General features: G+C 49.7%; 1 protein-coding gene across 1 annotated transcript in view; it reads right to left on the bottom strand.

The window, feature by feature from the left end:
• The window catches only part of SMCHD1 (structural maintenance of chromosomes flexible hinge domain containing 1), a 2,317,253-nt gene that overhangs the window by 2,207,360 nt on the left and 90,136 nt on the right, over positions 1-19,757 (bottom strand). Inside the window, exon 3 of the mRNA XM_078687460.1 lies at positions 5,291-5,452. Coding sequence (XP_078543586.1) covers positions 5,291-5,452 — 162 coding nt within the window. The remainder of the gene's footprint in view (positions 1-5,290; positions 5,453-19,757) is intronic.

Raw genomic sequence — 19,757 nt, 5'->3', positions numbered from 1 at the left:
TATGATTGTAAAATCTACAATCGAATAAAGATTTTGAATTGAATTGACTGCCCGATGAGGAAGGCCGTGATAACCTAGGGCAGGAAAGAAGGTTTGGTACGCAGCACCACTTTGTCCGGATGGACAGAAAGGAAAGGTGGAGTACAAGAAAGGGCCTGGAGCTCACTCACTCTCCTGGCAGAGGTGATGGCAACCAGGAAAGCAGTCTTCAAAGTCAGAAGGCGAAGAGGACAGTTGTGAAGTGGCTCAAAGGGAGCGCACATCAGAAACGTAAGAACCAGGTTCAAGTCCCACGGAGGCATCACAAACGGAACAGGAGGAAACGTGTGTGTGATGCCCTTAAGAAATCTATTTACAATAGGGGACTTGAACAAAGAAGGTTGATCAGGTAGCCTGAGAAAGGCTGAAAGGGCAGAAAGGTAGCCCTTGATAGTGCCCAGAGCAGAGCCCTGCTGGGCAAGAGAAAGAAGGAAGAGAAGAACCTCAGAAAGAGGGGCAGCAAGAGGATCCACAGCCTTTGCTGTGCACCATGCCACAAATCTGTTTCACCTGCAGGCGTATACCGACTTTGTAGAGGGACGCCTGGCTGCCAGAATGACGTTACAGACTTCAGGAGGCAAGTCAAATGGGCTCAACTGTCACCGCTCAATCTCCAAGCATGGAGGTGGAGACTGGACAGGTTCGGGTGGAGGACCGTCCCCTGCTGCTGCGACAGAAGGTCCTCCTGAAGAGACAGACGAACCGGGGGATCGACTGACATACTGAGTAGCTCTGGATACCAGTACCTTCTCGCCCAGTCCGGAGCCACAAGGATGACTTGGGCCCGGTCGCGCTTGATCTTCTTCAGCTCTCTGGGCAGAAGTGGTATAGGCGGAAAGGCGTACAACAGACCGCAACTCCACTCGCGACGAAAAGCGTCTCCGAGCGAGTGCCGCCTTGGAAATTCCAACGCGCAGAACAGATGACATTGCGCGTTCTCTTCGGTGGCGAATAGATCTAACCAAGGCTCTCCCCATTGCTGAAAGAGGCCTTGCGCCACGTCCGAGTTCAGACGCCATTCGTGATCCAGCATGCACCGACGGCTGAGCTCGTCCGCCCTGGCGTTCAGAGAACCTGCCAGGTGTTGAGCCACCAGGGTCACGCCCTGGCGTTCCAGCCATTGCCAAAGGCGCAGAGCCCCCTGGCAAAGGGTCCACGACCCCACCCCGCCCTGTTTGTTGCAGTACCACATGGCGGTGGTGTTGTCCGTGAACACCTGCAATACACTCCCCCGGACGGAGGGGAGGAATGCCTTCAGTGCTAGACGAATCGCCCGTAACTCCAACAGGTTGATGTTGAGCCGGGCCTCCGCCGGAGACCAGAGGCCTCTGATCTCCGCCTCTCCCATGTGGCCTCCCCAGCCCTGGAGGGACGCGTCCGTCACAACTACGTGCTCCGGTTGGGGAAGGGAGAGGGATCTGCCGCTGACCCAATCGCGGTCCGTGAGCCACCACTGCAGCTGTCTCGCAGTGCCCTCCGAGATCAGGACGTTGTCGGACAGGTTGCCCTGATGCTGGGCCCACTGAAACTTCAGGTCCCACTGCAGAGCCCGCATCCGCCACCTGACGTGATGCACCAGAAGGATGCGGGAGGCCATCAGCATCAGAAGCCACAGCGTCAACCTGACCGAGACCCGGGATAACGGCTGAAAGATGGGAATCAGAGCCTGAATATCCCGGACCCGCTGTTCGGGTGTATAAACCTGAAACTGCGCCGAGTCCAGAACCGCTCCGATGAAGAGGAGCTTCTGATAGGGGCACAGGTGTGACTTTGGCACATTGATGGAGAACCCCAGCTGGTGCAGGAGATCTGCCGTAGTCTGGAGGTGGCTGACGACTGTCTGGGGCGAGCCCGCCTTCAACAACCAGTCGTCGAGGTAGGGGAAGACTGAAACCCCTAACCTGCGCAGATGAGCTGCGACCACCGCCATCAACTTTGTGAACACCCGTGGGGCGCTGGTAAGGCCGAAGGGGAGCATGGTAAACTGAAAGTGCTCGTGGCCAACCGTGAACTGCAGGTAGCGCCGGCAGGACGGGGATGTGAAAATAAGCGTCCTGCAAGTCCAATGCTACCATCCAGTCTCCTGGGTCCAGGGCAGCTAAGACCTGAGCCAGTGTCAGCATCTTGAACTTCTCCTTTCGGAGGAAGCCGTTGATGTTCCGTAGATCCAAGATAGGGCGGAGGCCCCCCTTGCCCTTCTTGGGTACCAGAAAGTAGTGGGAGTAGCAACCACACCCTACTTCTGGCCCAGGAACGCGCTCGATGGCCCCCTTGGCCAAGAGGGCCGTAACTTCCTCCTGCAGAAGTCGCAAGTGATCCCCCGATACACGGTGGTTCTGCGGTGGCATGGCTGGAGGAGTCGCCTCGAAGGGGAGGGAGTAGCCCCTTCGGACGATCTGCAGCACCCACCTGTCCGAAGTGACAGTGCGCCAGTGGAGGTGGTGATGGCGAACCCTGCCCCCTACTGGCGTCACATGGGCCTGAAAGCACGGACTAGGAGGGTTTTGAGGCGGATGCTGCGGGGGAAGGTGTGGACTGACCTCGCCGGTGACCCCTACCGCCCGGACGGCAGTTCCCACGGCCGCCACCGCGTTGGGTATTGCCCTGCGGAGCGTGGCTAGCGGCACGTGTGGGTGCACCCCTTCCGTGGCCACGAAAGGAGTGAAAAGCAGCAGATTGCTGGCGCGGGGCCGAGAGGCCCAAGGACTTGGCCGTAGCCCTGGAGTCCTTAAAGCGCTCGAGCGCATGGTCTGCTTTGTCGCCAAAGAGGGGACGGCCATCGAACGGCATGTCCATGAGTGTGTTCTGGACATCTGCCGAAAAGTTGGCGGACCTCAGCCAGGCGTGGCGTCTGACCGCCACCGTCGTTGCCATCGCTCTACCTAGCGAGTCTGTGGTATCCAGCCCACACCAGATGGAATACTTGGCTGCATCCCGGCCCTCCACAAGGGCTTGGCCGAGTTTGGCCCCTACCTCCAACGGACACTCTGGCAGCACTTCCGCGACCGTATCCCACAGAGAGTGGGTGTAACGGCCCAAGAGGCACGCGGTGTTAGAAGACCGCAGTCCCAGACTAAGGGATGAGAAGATCTTTTTACCATACTGCTCATACCTCTTGGATTCCCTGTCCGGCGGAGCCGACGGGAACGCGGTCTGGGAATTAGAGGCCTGGATGACCAGGCTCTCGGGGGTGGGGTGGGTGGACAGAAAACATGGGTCGCCCGGGGCTGGGCGGTGGCGTCTGGCCAAGTTCCTATCTACGGGCGAACCCGTAGCGGGCTTGGACCAAGTGCCCAGAAGAACGTCGGTCAAGGCCTCATTAAAAGGCAGCAGAGGCTCGGCCGAGCTTGACTGCGGTTTAAGGACCTCAGTGAGGAGGTTAGTCCTCACGGCCGCGACGGGGAGCTCAAGGCCCAAGGCCTTGGCAGCCCTCATCAACACCACACTATATGTTGCCCCCTCCTCCGAAGCCACGGTAGGAGGGGAGACAAAACCAGTGTCTGGAGAGGTGTCCAGACCACTGGCCTCCCCAAGGTCTCCTGCCCAGTCCTCATGAGACTGACACTCTCGGGTCAGAGGGTCCTCAGACCCCTCCCAATCCTCTTCTTCACCCATCTCCTGATGCTCAGGGTTTGAAATCAAAGGGGCCTGTTCATAGAAGTGAAACTCCCCAAACGACGTCTGGAGCGGCGCCGATCAGGGCCGTCCCGACGTCTGAACAGGAACGAACGTGGAACCGGGGACGGCGCCGCCCGAGGACGGCACCGGAGGCGACACCTGATGGTCCGACGCCGGGGAGGTCGTAAGGTCCACCGGCGACGATCCAGACCCCGAAGAAGGTCCAGCGGCGTCCCGCGGCGCCGGGCCCGAAGGCGCCGGCGGCGCCGGGGCCGTTGAACCCTGAGGCGCCGGGCCCGAAGGCGCCGGCGGCGTCGGGAGAGTGGGGCCTAGCGGTGCCGGGCCCGAAGGCGTCGGCGGCGTCGGGGCCGAAGCACCCGACGGAGTCGGGGCCAAAGCCCCCGACCCGCTAGAGGCCCCTGACGGGTCCGCTGGGCCCGAAGGTGCCGCGGAGCCCGTCGGAGGAGAGAGGTTCCAAGCTCTGGATCTCCTCCGGCGCCGCGTTAAGCCCAGGGACCGTAGGGTATGGGGCTGGACGCGGCGCCCGCGACTCCGACGGAGCCGCGTGGGTGGTGTCACCCGAACCCCCGGCCGCATCGCGCGAGCGTCGGGGGGATTCCGAAGAGCGATGACGCCGCTTGGACTTCTTGTGCTTCTTACCTGACAACGACTTCGACCCGGAGGAGTGCGGCCTACTCTCGGAACTGTGGTGGCTCCGAGCCCGCGACCGGTCCCTTGACCTCCCATGGGATCGGGACCTCTCGCGGCGCGGGACCGACTGCCGGAGTTCGAATCGCCTGCAGGACCGCTCCCGCCTGGCTTTCGAAGAGAGGGCCCGGCAGTCGGAGCAGGCCTTGTCGTCGTGGTCGACGCCTAGACACGTTAGACACAGGTGGTGAGGGTCCGTGACCGACATCGTGCGGTCGCAATCCTCGCAGTGTTTAAAGCCAGGCATCCCTACGGCACCGATCGGAGTCGAGAAGACTTCGAAAAATGATCAAAAAAGATCCAAAAAGTTAGTCAAAAATTTACTAGGGTTACTGCTTTTTCCAGATCTGCGCTTGCTGGCGCGGAAAAAAGAAGAACTGACGTCAGCACGCGGAGGCGGCGTCTAAGTACTCCGACGACGTCATCACGGCGCCAACGACGGACGCGGAGTCGCAGGCGACGCCTACCGACGCGCAAGGGTACTGCTACGCAAAAATTTCCGGATCCAGTCTGACGCTTGGGGATATTCTAAGGTAAGGAATCTAATACTAACGTGTCTCTTTCAGAGATATATATATATATATATATATATATATACACACACACACACAAATACACACACACTTATATACACACACATATATATATATATATATATATATATATATATATATCAAAAAAGGTGCTGATTAAAAACAAGTAAACGTTTGGCTTTATAAAATTGAACTGCATGTGGAGTTCATGCTGGGTTAGCAGGTTTCTTGTTTACAAGAAAGACACTACTGATTTGTCAAAATAAACTTTTGACTGCCAGAAGTAGCGCATGGAACTGCCCTGGTTAACATTTTAATAACTAACCTTGCAAAGAAACAGTCACTACACCATAAATTATTCAGATATGACATTTGTGCAAGAAATTACTTACGTAAAGGATTTTGGCCTTCGCTGGCATAATATTCATACATGCCACTTTTGACCAATGTATCATAGTGTGGTAAAAAATCGATGCGTTCTTTTGTTGCCAATGATAGTGTCTGATTAACAGTTTGGAGAAGATACAGTGTAACTCCATCCTGAACAATTTGATCTGCAATTAAAAGATAACATGGAAAAAGTCTACATGAATAGGCAATTAAACTTTATGAATGTAAATTAACATCAATAAACTTAGGATTAAAAAAAAAAGCAGGAATATTGAGGATTTGCACACATTATCGTTTCAAATTTAGAGGCAATGGGACAACAACAATTCTTTACTGAACGCTGAAATACAATGCTCCTAGAAGAAATTTGAAGAGCAAACATAATTGGGAGGCCGAGCCATATTTGCTCCTCTCTTGTGGAAAAGTAAATTTTGCTATGTTCTGTGTCCCTACGCGTCCTCCATCATATGTTATCTGTGCATGATTAATATGCATATGTTATTCCCCATGTTTGATTAAAGACGCAATTATAGTTGTGTCCACCTCTAGTATGCCAGTTTCCAGTTCTCGTGAATAATACGAATATCAGGCCTATGTAAAGCTACGTTGCCACGTTTCTCAGTGTGCACGTTAATGCATTGTAAAATCTCCGTTTCTAGGCCTCAAAAGGGCCTGGACACCAGATTCAGCTCCTGTCCCCTGAAGCCTCGCTGAGGAGCGATACAGCCCCCACCTGTATCCTCGACCCTTCACTTATTTCCTGCATCGCAGTGCCCGGCCCAGCTTGGCTCTGCCTCTGAGTCTGCCAAGAGTATGTTATGATTCGAGTTATCAGTACAGCCCTCCTTCTCTGCATTCCTAAGCTACTGAATCGCATCAATAGTTTCCGTCATTGTCTAGCCTCTACGTCTCCATGTAAGAGAAATACTGCATTTAGTGGTCATTTAATATTCTTCATCACGCACTACATGTAGAATAATGCATGCTCCAGTCTTAGAGTCTGTTAGCCTTTCCCCTCCTGACTTCTAGTTTATATCAACATGTTCTCTAAACATCAGATACTAGATACTGTTTAGGTACATGTCGCCCTGACTCTCCAGACTTCAGTCTCTGCTCCTAGCACAGAGTTCATAGCCCCCAGCTTCTCCTAGTAACACGTCATTGCCAGTTTGCGCGCACCATCAGGTTAGAGGTCCCGGCTCCTTAGGTAGCCCCCTCCATGGTTCCCACCCCATTCATGACATATTCTGTTACGTTTGCATCACATGTCTATGTATACGCCCTGTTACACCTCTTTTCACCCTTATCTTTCGCGACTGCTACGCGTCACGCCTCTTGCTCCACCCACTGCTACGCCTATTGCAATGTAATGCTATGTGTTTGCGCTATGTATATATGCTCATGTACTGTTATTAAAAAGTTATCCCTTGTCCCGATCCTGTCCCCGGCAGCTGCCATCCTATTCCCGTGCAGGTCGTCCTGTTCCTGTCCTTATGCTGTATTAAACCTGCAAAACTCCTACTACCTCGAATCTTGACTCTTATTTATTGAGCTATCTGTTATTCATTTATGCATTCAAAAATAGGGTATTATTTATTTATTTACCACATAATGGCGCCCGAATAGGGACTTGCCCTTTCCCCACGCGTCGGTGAAGCCACGCCGACCCCCTGACCCTCTGCAGTCGTGACGGAACTCTTCTGCGCACCGGCAGATATTTCTGCTTCAAGTATCCCTCAGGCCCACGGAGGAGACGGAGGAGGCGGTCCCGCATCCAGACGAGACGGTGGAGGAACGCGGCGAGTCCCGACCAGAGCCCAAGCCGAGAGTCCAAGGTCCGAGGTATCCGGAGGTCCACCCGTAACAGAAGTCCGAAGTTCGTCCGTCCGGCGTCCAAACAGTCCCGTCCAGTCTGAGGCCTTCCGTTCTTACTGCCCGGTGAGTACCATTACTGGGGTAGTATCTAGACAGGGTCAATTTAATTGACTCTGGTCCATGGGTTGGTGGTACACAAGCCCACAAACGAAGTGTCCACTCCGGTGGATACGGGTCCTGACGTGTCTCTTGATGAGACCGGTAAGTTTCGTACTGTTTCAGCAGTGCATCTAGTTTCTGTTCTAGTCAGTTCTGTTCTCGAGAAAATTCATGTATTCTGTGTTCCGTATTCCAGGTGGTATTTCTGTTCGAACTATTATTTTAAATGTTCTTCATGTATTTTAATGTCGTGGTATGAATGGGGAATAAGTATCGTGTTCATTGTGTATTGTATTGTGTCTAGATTACAGTTCAGTCATGCCCTTGTTTTCCAAGTTACGTCAGTTAAAAACTAGAAAGGGTCTGCTGGAAGCAGCAGTTCCAGTCCCGCCTAGGGACAGTCCAGGTCATTTTATGTATCAGAAGCATGGCATAAGCGCCATATTGTATCTAGATTTATGGGTCGAGTATACCAAACAGTTAGAGGAAAAGTATAGATGGCCTGTGTCAGGCACATGGGATGCCGAGTGCATCATGAGAGTAGAAGAAGCATTATGGAAAAAGAAAGCCAGACAGTCACAGAAAGATGCCATCGAGTTATGGCGCAAAGAATCTCATAAAAGAACCGAAAAAGAAATCCGAAAGTCAGAATTAAGTAGAGAATCTCAAGAGCGAGCCCAAGAAAAAGAATTAATCGAGATAGGTGAACAAGTTAAAACTGAACAGTCAGACAGACGGAGGAATGCCCTTATCAAGGGTATGTATCCTCTTCTTGCCGAGGGCCTGCCAAAAGCGACCCCGGAGGCATCCAGTAACTTTCCGCCACCATTAGTTCCGATCAAGCTACGTCACAAACAGACCGCAGCTGATATTTTCATTTCGTCCTATTTGGACGACACAGTCCCAGAATATGCAAATCCTGTTCGCGCTCCGCCAGTCCCTGTAAATCAGGCACTTCCCGTTCCTCCAGACACCGGGGTACCCCTTGCAGTACCTGCTACGGCCCCCCTGGTCCAGCCCGCCATACCAGTTCAGCCCGCATTTCAATTTCCTGCCACACTAGTACGAAGAGGATCAGTCGACGATTCTAGTTTAGGGGCCGCAGGAGGAGGTCCTCCTCAGACCCCGCCGCCACATAAGCGTTTAACGTCAGCCGAATTACATGCACAAGCGTCACAGCGTACGCCCAGACATCAGACTGTAGCAGAAATAAGAAAAGCCCTTAATGAATGCGGCTATGATCCAGTCCCAGGCGAGGATAATATGGTTTTATATTCATTCCGCGTAAGAAAGGTGGCCGAGTATCTAGTCACCCTACCGAATATGAAAGAAGACCTAGACAGAATATATCGTTTCATCCGTACAGGGGATGATCCAGAAAGCATTAGCGAGGCCATGTCTCAAAGGAAAGCCGAGATCCAGCTCATGATATTAAAGTTTCTGATTAACTGTCTAATAAGAGAACAAGATTACCCGTCTAAAGATCCGGCCGAAATGAAAATCCTGACAAGGTGGAGTGATAATATAGCCGAGGGTAAGCACAAGACCGTCGGTGCTATGGAGAGTATGTACAAGAAAATCCGTAAAGAAATAATAAAGTTACACGAACAGCGTAAAGCAGCACAAGTAAGCGAGAAAGAAAGTAACTCTGATACTGAAGAGGTAGACGACGAGAATTCCGCCAGAATAGGGTATGTAGGAAAATCTAGATTTCCAGATCGCCATTTACGCCTAGAACACAAGTCTACTTTCCATCATCCAGCACCAGAACAAGGTTCTCTAGAACAAGTGTTTCAAGCTACCGATCACATTCTGAAATCACGAATCGGTTACAGTGAGTTAAGTACTATGCATGAACAAGAACTAGCCCGATCAGCAGTCCGATGGACTACTGATTCTACAACTTTTCCAGACGAAATAGTGGCACAAATGTTTCTGAAAATGCCCCCAGCCGAGCAACGACTGGCGGGTATGTATATGATTCAGCACCTCATTACATTGTATGAGGGTCAGCACTCTGATCCAGGCCCGTTACATGATATCCTAAACGAGTTACTCCAGTATAGATGGAAAGGTCTAGGTACCGATTTAATTAGTGTCATTCTAGAACAGCGTCACAAATATAGAACGTTTTTGAACCCGCATTTTGTTCATGTCTCACCCCCAGAAAGTAAACCATTTTACATGGAGAGACAGAATCCGTTACGAGAAGTCCACCCAGTTAGAGGAACGGGTGGCGAACTAGAACGAGTGTTTGTTTACACTCCGATCACAAAGATGGAACTCTTAGAGATGAAAAAATTAATTCCCTGTCATGATAAAGATCCAGCAGGGTTCCATCGAGAATTAAAAGACATGCTCCGTATGGGAGAATACACGTATCCAGATATAATTAAAATGTTAAAGGTTCTGCTGCCCGCAGGGGTGTATGAAAAGCTCAAGGAAAAAGAATGGGAGGTGGGAGAGAAAAAGATCGATTGGGCAGTTCTAGAAGCTGAAGATAAGGCACGAGTACCAGGTACCGGTCTTGGAGCGAAATGTAAAGAATTACCTGAATTATTGATTCAAGTTTTACCCAGATTGTTAACAACGAAAAAGGAAGACTGGGATGCAATCTCAGCCTGTAAACAGAAACAAGACGAAGACATTAGTGATTTTTATTCTAGATTTGAGAAATGTTTTAGCATCAACAGTGGCCTCAAGACAAGTAGTGAGTCATACCCTCACCTTTTTGTTACTAAATTAGTCGAGAATTCAAGTCCACAAATTAAGAATCGAGTTTTGAAAGTCGAAAGTACCTGGCAAGCTAATACCCCGTCCCAGATGTTACAGATGCTCCAATACCACCAGAATAGAATCAGAGAAGAACAGGACCACGAAAGGAAGCGTATGAAAGACACGAAAATGAAAGTACTAGTTGCACAATCTGTTCCTCAAGACAGTCAGAAGAGGGGTCCGAATCAAGCCAGTCATCCGGCAGCTCCCGTTAAAGGGAACTGCAATTATTGTAAACAGCCAGGTCATTTTATAAACGAGTGTACAGTTCTGAAACACAACATAGCTACTGGTAAGACTAAAGAAAGACCACGTCCGCCTAGACAAGAACAAGTTTTACAGATTCCTCAGCCACAGAATGCACCACAGACAGTTACAGCACCGCAGCCCATCGCTGCAACACAGCATGTTACACAGTAAATGTATCAGTATGCACAGTCCGAGTATCCAGAGTACCAGCAGTATTCATGAAACAGCCTAGAGAGGGAGGTAGGCTTGCCTCTCATCGAGATACCTGTAGATCAAGAAGGTCCCTATGTTCATAGTCAAGTATTAGGGAAAGACAGAAAGTTTTTGATTGATACAGGGGCAAGTAGGACCACAATTAGTCACGCCGAAGTTCCAGGGGCTCCGCTCTCAGGCTCTAGAAATGTTTCCCTTGGATTTTCAGGAAAACCCATCGTAAATGAAATATCAAAGCCAGTTACTCTAGAAGTAGGTCCATTGTCCCGTACTACTGACCTGTTACTTACTAAGTCATGTCCAGAGAATCTATTAGGCATTAAAACACTGAAAGAGTTAGGTGCAGTTATATGCTGTTCCCCGGAGGGAATACGATTGTTCCTGCGTGACTTTAAGGGTCACTATGTATTACGAGATTTTGATCCCAGATTGTCTAATGTTCCGCAGCATTTATGGGCGCAAGGTCCAACTGATGTAGGGTACATGCAAATCACACCCCATCGTGTGACTCTCAAGCCAGGTGTAGTGTTACCACGAATCAGACAGTATAGATTGCCACCGGAGGCTGTAGCAGCCTTATCCAAAATTATTGACGAGCTCATCGCTCAAGGAGTGGTTGTAGAAACTGACTCCAATGTATGCAATTCTCCGATCATTCCAGTCATGAAACGTACTGATCCAAATGCACCCCCAGTATATCGATTAGTGATTGACCTACGAGAGCTTAATAAATGTATTATTCCCCAGTACCCAGTTGTCCCAGATATCTCTTCCCTATTGACAGCCATTGATTCCGAAGCCATGTTCTTTACTGTAATCGACCTCAAGAACGCGTTTTTTTAGTGTTCCCATTCATCCAGACAGCCAGTTTCTTTTCGGATTTTGTTTAAATGGAAGGAGCTATATGTTCACACGAGCTCCTCAAGGTTTCACAGAAAGTCCTAGTATTTACAGTCAAGCACTCAAGAGACAGCTTGATAATGTTCACATGCCAACTGACACTGCCCTGCTCCAGTATGTCGATGATCTACTGATCACAGCCCGTTCTGAACGTGACTGCGAGCGAGCGTCACTGACGGTTCTGTATTTCCTAGCCGAGATGGGGCACAAGGTGTCCCCTTCAAAGCTTCAATTCTGTGTCCAGCAAGTGGTATACTTAGGACACTTACTGTCCAAGAGGGGTAGGCAGTTGACACCTGACCGTATCCAGTTAATAGCGAGTCTTCCTCAGCCCAAGACCCAGAAGGAGGTACGTGCTTTTATCGGCCTCACTTCTTACTGCCGACAATGGATTCCTCAGTATGCATTTCTAGCCAAGCCACTGATACAGTTAACGACACAGGAGACAGCCGTATCGTCTGTCCTCCCTTGGACATCTGAACATACACTCAGTTTCAATGAGTTAAAGAAAGCCCTATGTCAAGCTCCAGTTCTAGCCACACCGAACTACAGTAAGCCTTTTACACTTTTCGTCACTGAACGTGAAGGTACAGCATTATCTGTTCTCACACAAGATCAAGCAGGACAATACAAGCCTTGTGCTTATTTTTCGAGCACATTGGATCCTGTAGCCCAGGCTCTGCCTGCGTGCCTCAAGTCAGTTGCAGCCACAGCACTAGCTATCAGACAAAGTGATTCCATAGTATTAGGACACTCCCTGACAGTACAAGTTCCACACTCCGTGGAAGTTCTTTTAAACCGAACACAGACTCAGCACTTGACAATCGCACGTTTAACAGGTTATGAATTGACACTGTTCCAGCCACACATAGAAATCAGACGCTGCAACATCCTGAACCCTGCTACACTGTTACCATCAGTTACTTTAAGTCCGGACACACACGACTGTGTGGAAGTAGTCAACATCATGACAAAGCCAAGACAAGATCTGACAGATATTCCGTTACCAGATCCCGACCTGACACTTTATGTGGATGGTTCATGTATGAGAACAAGTACAGGAGAACTAGTCGCCGCGTATGCAGTGACTACTGATACCGAAGTTATTGAGACACACCGTATTGACACTCTGTCCGCTCAAGCAGCAGAGCTAGTTGCTCTGACTCAAGCCTGTATACACGCCAAGAACCTGAAAGTTAATGTTTACACAGATTCACGCTACGCATTTGGAGTCGTACACGACTTTGGAGTGCTCTGGCAGGAGAGAGGTTTCATGACTTCTCATGGAACCAAGATTCAGCATGGTCTCCTTATTCAAGCTCTGTTAGATGCCATACATTTACCGACATCCATTGCTATCATGAAATGCAAAGCACATACGAAAGTTACTGACACTATTTCCCAGGGTAACGATCTAGCAGATCGCACAGCCAAGCTTACAGCACAGACTCCAGACATTCCAGTTAACATGACACACACTCCAGATCCGATTACATGTATGACAGTTAAGGACCCTACTCAAGATGTCATAGATATCCAGCTACATGCTACTCCCGATGAAATCAAGAAATGGTCCGAACAAGGAGGGGTCCAGACAGATCAAGGATGGGTAACGAAAGGAAAAGTCACTTGGTTTCTCCCCGACTCTATGGTTCAAGTCATTATCAATACCGCACATAGTCCAGCACATTTAGGAGAAAAAGCTATGTTAGACAGTATCCAGAACATTTGGTTCAACAAGCATTTACGAGCTGCAGCCAAGCAGAAAGTCCGTACCTGTATGATATGTTGTCAGTTTAATCCAGGTAAAAGTGTCCCGGTGGAACAAGGTGGATTCCAACCTCCTGACCACCCTTTTGAAGTCCTCCAGATGGATTATATTCAGATGGAGCGATGTCGAGGTTTCAAGTACGTCCTTGTAGTTGTATGCGCTTTGTCTAGGTGGACAGAAGCATATCCAGTCCCAGATTACACAGCCGCGACCACTGCCAAGCAGTTGGTTCGTGAGTTCTTCCCCCGTTATGGACTCCCTAGGGTCGTATATTCTGATAACGGCCAGCCATTCTCCTCAGAGTTAATGAAGCATGTTTCCCTTTTGTTAGGGTACCAGTGGAAGTTCCATTGTGTACGCCATCCTGAAGCAGCAGGTCTCGTAGAGAGACATAACCAGACCCTGAAAATCCGCATCGCCAAAGTATGTAAAGAGAAAGGTGTGGACTGGCTAGTAGCTCTGCCAGTCGCTTTGTTCTATATGCGTATGGTCGCACATTCCAGATCAGGTCTGTCCCCGTATGAGGTCGTTTTCGGCCGCCCCCCTAACATGTGGGGTACACCCAGACCCCGAAGTATTACCGATGTTTCAAGTAATATGCTGACAGATTACCTAGCTTCCTTGATGTCTGCCCTCAACTCTTGTCGTTCACAGGTTGCCGCCGCATTTCCAGACAATACCGAGGTGGCACCGCATGAAATCGTTCCAGGATCCATGGTCCTGGTGCGAAATTTTGACCGCTCAAGTCCGCTAGAGCCTCGCTGGAAGGAGCCCCGACAGGTCCTCCTCGCCACACGTACAGCCGTGAAGTTGGAGGGTCGCAAAGGCTGGGTGCACCTTTCGCACGTAAAGAAGTTTTATGGACTGAAACCCGTCTCAAAGAACATTTCCCAGGATCTGAAGGACTGCCAAAGTACTATTCTTAAGGACTGTCCCGCAAAGAACAATGATACTGCACCCTCCCCGTTAGAGAAAACTCCACAGCAGGAGTATAAGTTGAAACTCCGGTCTAGTAAAATAAGTCAGCCAGTTTGATTGTCTAAGTCCTCCCCTAGGTGAAACGGTTAGACTGTTTCTGACATGTATAAAATAGACCCCCATAGTGAGAGAGTTAGTCAAAACTCAATCCGATGTATCGTTTTTCTATGTTTCATATTATTTCTCAGCATTATGATTTCCTGCACCAGTTATGCATTTTACCTGTATTTTCCAGTTTCTCATGTAAATAAGTCTGCTAATGTTACGGTGGAGCACACGTTTAGTGATCTGCCTCCTCATGAACTCTCTTACCGCCTCGCTATGCGAAATAATTCTTTCATCCGCATGTTACATTATTCACACCAGACCAGCAATGCCACTAATTGTTGGGTGTGTGGTCGACTCCCCCCTTTCCAGACACCGAAGGGAGTTCTGCCACTCTTTCCTTATCCTTTTTCACATAATGGTTTGTGTGGAGCATGGTCCACGTTAACGTCATCCTCAACAGATATGACTTTTCTTAACAGTACATGTTTTCCAGACAAGCAAGGTCTCCCCCACAGAACCGGGTTAGATCTAGAAAATGAAGTGTATAATTTAGGTAATTATTCTTCGAATTTCATGGTTCTGAATGTTCAGTCTGATACTACTCCAGACTTACCTGCAATTTCAGTACTACCAGTCAAAGGCGAATTATGTGTCCGAAATAATGGTTCTACACACGTAGGACATAGTGATTGTACTACTATTGTCAAGTATAGTGACAGTGGGAAATCTATTTTCAAAGCTTCACGTCATTCTTATTTTATTTGTGGTCAGACCGCATATGTTCGTCTGCCCCTCGATTGGGAGGGAACCTGTTACATTGCCTTCCTACTGCCACCTGTTTTTCTAGCCCCACCCGACTACCATAGGAATTCCCACCTAGTACATACAAGACACAAGAGAAACCTCCCGATTGTCGATTATACTGAAACTGCTCTAGAACAATATATAGATATCAATAAAGGTGTCTTTCCTTATTTAGGTACAGTTGTGAATAGTAAACTGATACGTAGATTAACCAGAACCCTCGAAGCAGTAGTAATTGAGACTACTTCTGCTCTAAGTAATTTAACCGAAGAACAATCCTTTATGAGAATTGTTGTGCTCCAAAATCGTCTCGTCCTTGACGTCATACTGGCCGATAGGGGCGGGGCCTGTAGAGTCATCGGATCTAGTTGCTGCATTTTCATTCCAAATAACGCGCCGTCTGTTTATTCAGCTATAACCAGACTTCATAAAATTGCCCATCTGTTACACCAAAATCCAGGCACCTGGACATGGTCCGGTTGGTTCTGGAATATAATTTCCGCCTGGGGATGGAAAGTCTTGTCCTTTCTAGGTATTGCAGTAGCGATCATATTTAGCTGCTGCCTCTGTATACAATGTGGCCCTGCGATTTGCGGCATTTGTGCTACCTCTTGTATTCCTAGTCCCAAGCCCCGTTCTAAATCCCGTTCCAAGAAAATTCGAGACGAGCAAATGATACTGTATGAAATGATAGATGGTATCATGAATATTGATGTTTCCTGAAGGAAACGTAGTGACAAGGAGGGAATGTGGAAAAGTAAATTTTGCTATGTTCTGTGTCCCTACGCGTCCTCCATCATATGTTATCTGTGCATGATTAATATGCATATGTTATTCCCCATGTTTGATTAAAGACGCAATTATAGTTGTGTCCACCTCTAGTATGCCAGTTTCCAGTTCTCGTGAATAATACGAATATCAGGCCTATGTAAAGCTACGTTGCCACGTTTCTCAGTGTGCACGTTAATGCATTGTAAAATCTCCGTTTCTAGGCCTCAAAAGGGCCTGGACACCAGATTCAGCTCCTGTCCCCTGAAGCCTCGCTGAGGAGCGATACAGCCCCCACCTGTATCCTCGACCCTTCACTTATTTCCTGCATCGCAGTGCCCGGCCCAGCTTGGCTCTGCCTCTGAGTCTGCCAAGAGTATGTTATGATTCGAGTTATCAGTACAGCCCTCCTTCTCTGCATTCCTAAGCTACTGAATCGCATCAATAGTTTCCGTCATTGTCTAGCCTCTACGTCTCCATGTAAGAGAAATACTGCATTTAGTGGTCATTTAATATTCTTCATCACGCACTACATGTAGAATAATGCATGCTCCAGTCTTAGAGTCTGTTAGCCTTTCCCCTCCTGACTTCTAGTTTATATCAACATGTTCTCTAAACATCAGATACTAGATACTGTTTAGGTACATGTCGCCCTGACTCTCCAGACTTCAGTCTCTGCTCCTAGCACAGAGTTCATAGCCCCCAGCTTCTCCTAGTAACACGTCATTGCCAGTTTGCGCGCACCATCAGGTTAGAGGTCCCGGCTCCTTAGGTAGCCCCCTCCATGGTTCCCACCCCATTCATGACATATTCTGTTACGTTTGCATCACATGTCTATGTATACGCCCTGTTACACCTCTTTTCACCCTTATCTTTCGCGACTGCTACGCGTCACGCCTCTTGCTCCACCCACTGCTACGCCTATTGCAATGTAATGCTATGTGTTTGCGCTATGTATATATGCTCATGTACTGTTATTAAAAAGTTATCCCTTGTCCCGATCCTGTCCCCGGCAGCTGCCATCCTATTCCCGTGCAGGTCGTCCTGTTCCTGTCCTTATGCTGTATTAAACCTGCAAAACTCCTACTACCTCGAATCTTGACTCTTATTTATTGAGCTATCTGTTATTCATTTATGCATTCAAAAATAGGGTATTATTTATTTATTTACCACACTCTATGCACAATGGTGTCAGTCTTTGCCAGGAGGGGGCTGCTAGGTAATGTACCTGAATGTGCATTGGTTAACAGTTTACATTTCTTTGACCTAAGGAATTGTAAGAAATTCTTAAATCAAGCCTACCTTTTTGGGAGAAATGCATGTAAAGGTGGAGAGGTGTGGTGCAGCGGCCAGGGCAGCTGACATCGGAGCACAGGGCTAGAGTTCGATCCACGGGTCCGGCGGCAGATTAGCTCAGCACCTGGGCAATAGCTCACTTAATTTCCACAAAGGCCCCCAGCGCCTTGAGACATGTAAGGGTGAGTAGTTCGTGCTTTACAAATACCGGATTTGACCATCATCAAGGATTTCTAAAAATAAAAGATTTTGCAGACGACCGACCTTCTTAAAGTTTAAGTGCATGTTTTCTGAAACACTCAGGTACAATCAGCTTTATAGTGCTGTGTTTGAGTCCTCCCTCTTTCACACACAGGATGCACACCCTCCTCAGTTCCTTTTAAAAACCAGTAGAACGGGGGCATGGCCTAGTGGAGCATGGAGTAGGACTTTTTTTCGCTCCCTCAACAGCCTTCCTGCGCCATCTGATGCACCAGGAATACGCTCAAGATGTACAAATACCGTGGTAGTGCTTATCCTCCCCCCTGCCCCCCTGCCCTGACCCCATGGGGGGAGGGTGGGTATCATGCCCAGGAAAAGCAGCCAAGGGGACAGCGAGCCGGGCTCCTGCCTTTGGTCTATCTCCACCTGCTCGACCCACCATCTTGGTTCAGCTAAGTGAGCGGGCCGAACGGGCACCTGCATACAAGCATTGACAGCCCTGCATACGCCGAAGAGTGAAAGACCTAGCCAGCTGCGGCGGCCCTGCCTGAGGGGCGCGGATCTCAACCTGCAACGAAAGTCCAGCCAGTGAGCCACTTACCCAGAAGTGCACCAAAAGCTGAGGAGCTGCCATCTTGGGGAGCCTGTGGCAAATGCCCTCATACCAGTGCAGGCCTCTTGGTGCCGGGGGTGCAGTGATGCGGTACCTGTAGCAAGCTCCTCTCCCCCAGTTCTGAACTGTGGAAGGCTGCTAGCAAGCTCCTGCCGGGTGGAAGCAGCCGGCAATTAAGTGCCCATTGAGGAGAGGGAAGTCTGACAACTTCTGCAACCCAGCTCAGTATTGGCGCGACCCCGCCTCTATAAACTGCCCGGCGGTACAGCGTTAAGGTGAGCACAGGCAAGAGCGCCCCCACCCCTCCCCTGCTAGGCCCCTGCGGACTTGCTGATGGGTGATTAGAGAGTTAGGGCTCCAATGTCATGTGGGAGAATGGGCCACAGACTAAGCCAAAAAAAAAAACAAAGGTGATGATGGACGGAGCGTTGACAATACAAACACTCATCCCCAGTCAACTGATCTGGGTTTAATCCATCACCGTTCTTCCCTGGACCGGAATCAAGCTTCCCAGGACTGGTTTCTGGCATTACAGCCGTCTTCAGCCGGGCTTGCTTGACTCCAGTGGCAAAGTGAGCAAGGGACTCACGTCTGAGCATACCCTGCCAACTTAGGGCGAACAAAGACAAACCAAAGGTGATGATGGACGGAGCGTTAACAATACAAACACTCACCCCCAGTCAACTGATCTGGGTTTAATCCATCACCGTTCTTTAGCTCACTCCGCCACCCCAGTTCAGACATGGCCATATGCAAATCAGTCTGACCCTGTGCCTCATGGGAACAGTCCAGCCCGAACTGCCAAGCCATGTCTTCCCTGGACCGGAATCAAGCTTCCCAGGACCGGTTTCTGGCATTACAGCCGTCGTCAGCCGGACTTGCTTGACTCCAGTGACAAAGTGAGCAAGGGACTCACGTCTGAGCATACCCTGCCAACTTAGGGCTAACAAAGAAAAACCAAAGGTGATGATGGACGGAGCGTTGACAATACAAACACTCACCCCCAGTCAACTGATCTGGGTTTAATCCATCACCGTTCTTTAGCTCACTCCGCCTCCCCAGTTCAGACATGGCCCAGGCCCAGACATGAGGCACAGTGTCAGAATAATTTGCATATGGCCATGTCTGAACTGGGGTGGCGGAGTGAGCTAAAGAACGGTGATGGATTAAACCCAGATCAGTTGACTGGGGGTGTTTGTATTGTCAGCGCTCCGTCCATCACCACCTTTGGTTTTTCACAGACTAAGACGACATCCGCACCCTACTGGACAAAGGAGAAACAGTAGCCCTCATCCTCCTCGACCTATCAGCGGCGTTCGACATAGTCTCCCACCGCACCCTAATACGCAGACTCTACGACGCAGGAATCCAGGACAAGGCCCTCGACTGGATCTGCTCCTTCCTCTCCGGCAGGACGCAGCGGGTCAGACTCCCCCCTTTCCTCTCGGACCCCACACCTACCACCTGCGAAGTCCCCCAGGGCTCCTCCCTCAGCCCGACGCTCTTCAACGTCTACATGGCTCCACTTGCCCCCATCGTCAGAACCTACGGACTCAACATCGTGTCATACGCAGACGACACCCAGCTCATCCTCTCCCTATCCAACGAGCCCAACAACGCCAGACGCAACTTTCGAGAAGGCATGGAAGCCGTCGCCAAATGGATGAAAAACAGCTGCCTACAACTAATCACCAACAAAACAGAAGTACTCATCATGGGCCCAAACCCCGAAGCCTGGAGCGACACCTGGTGGCCCACCGCCCTCGGAAACCCGCCAACCCCCACAGACCACGCACGCAACCTGGGAATCATCCTGGACTCCGAGCTCAAAATGGACCGCCAGATCAACTCTGTCTCATCTTCCTGCTTCCACACCCTC

This window comes from Lissotriton helveticus, chromosome 4_1 (genome assembly GCF_964261635.1).
Source record: "Lissotriton helveticus chromosome 4_1, aLisHel1.1, whole genome shotgun sequence".
In the NCBI taxonomy this organism is placed as follows: Eukaryota; Metazoa; Chordata; class Amphibia; order Caudata; family Salamandridae; genus Lissotriton; species Lissotriton helveticus.
Note: the sequence above shows the minus strand (reverse complement) of the source record. Positions and strands in the feature narration are given on the sequence as shown.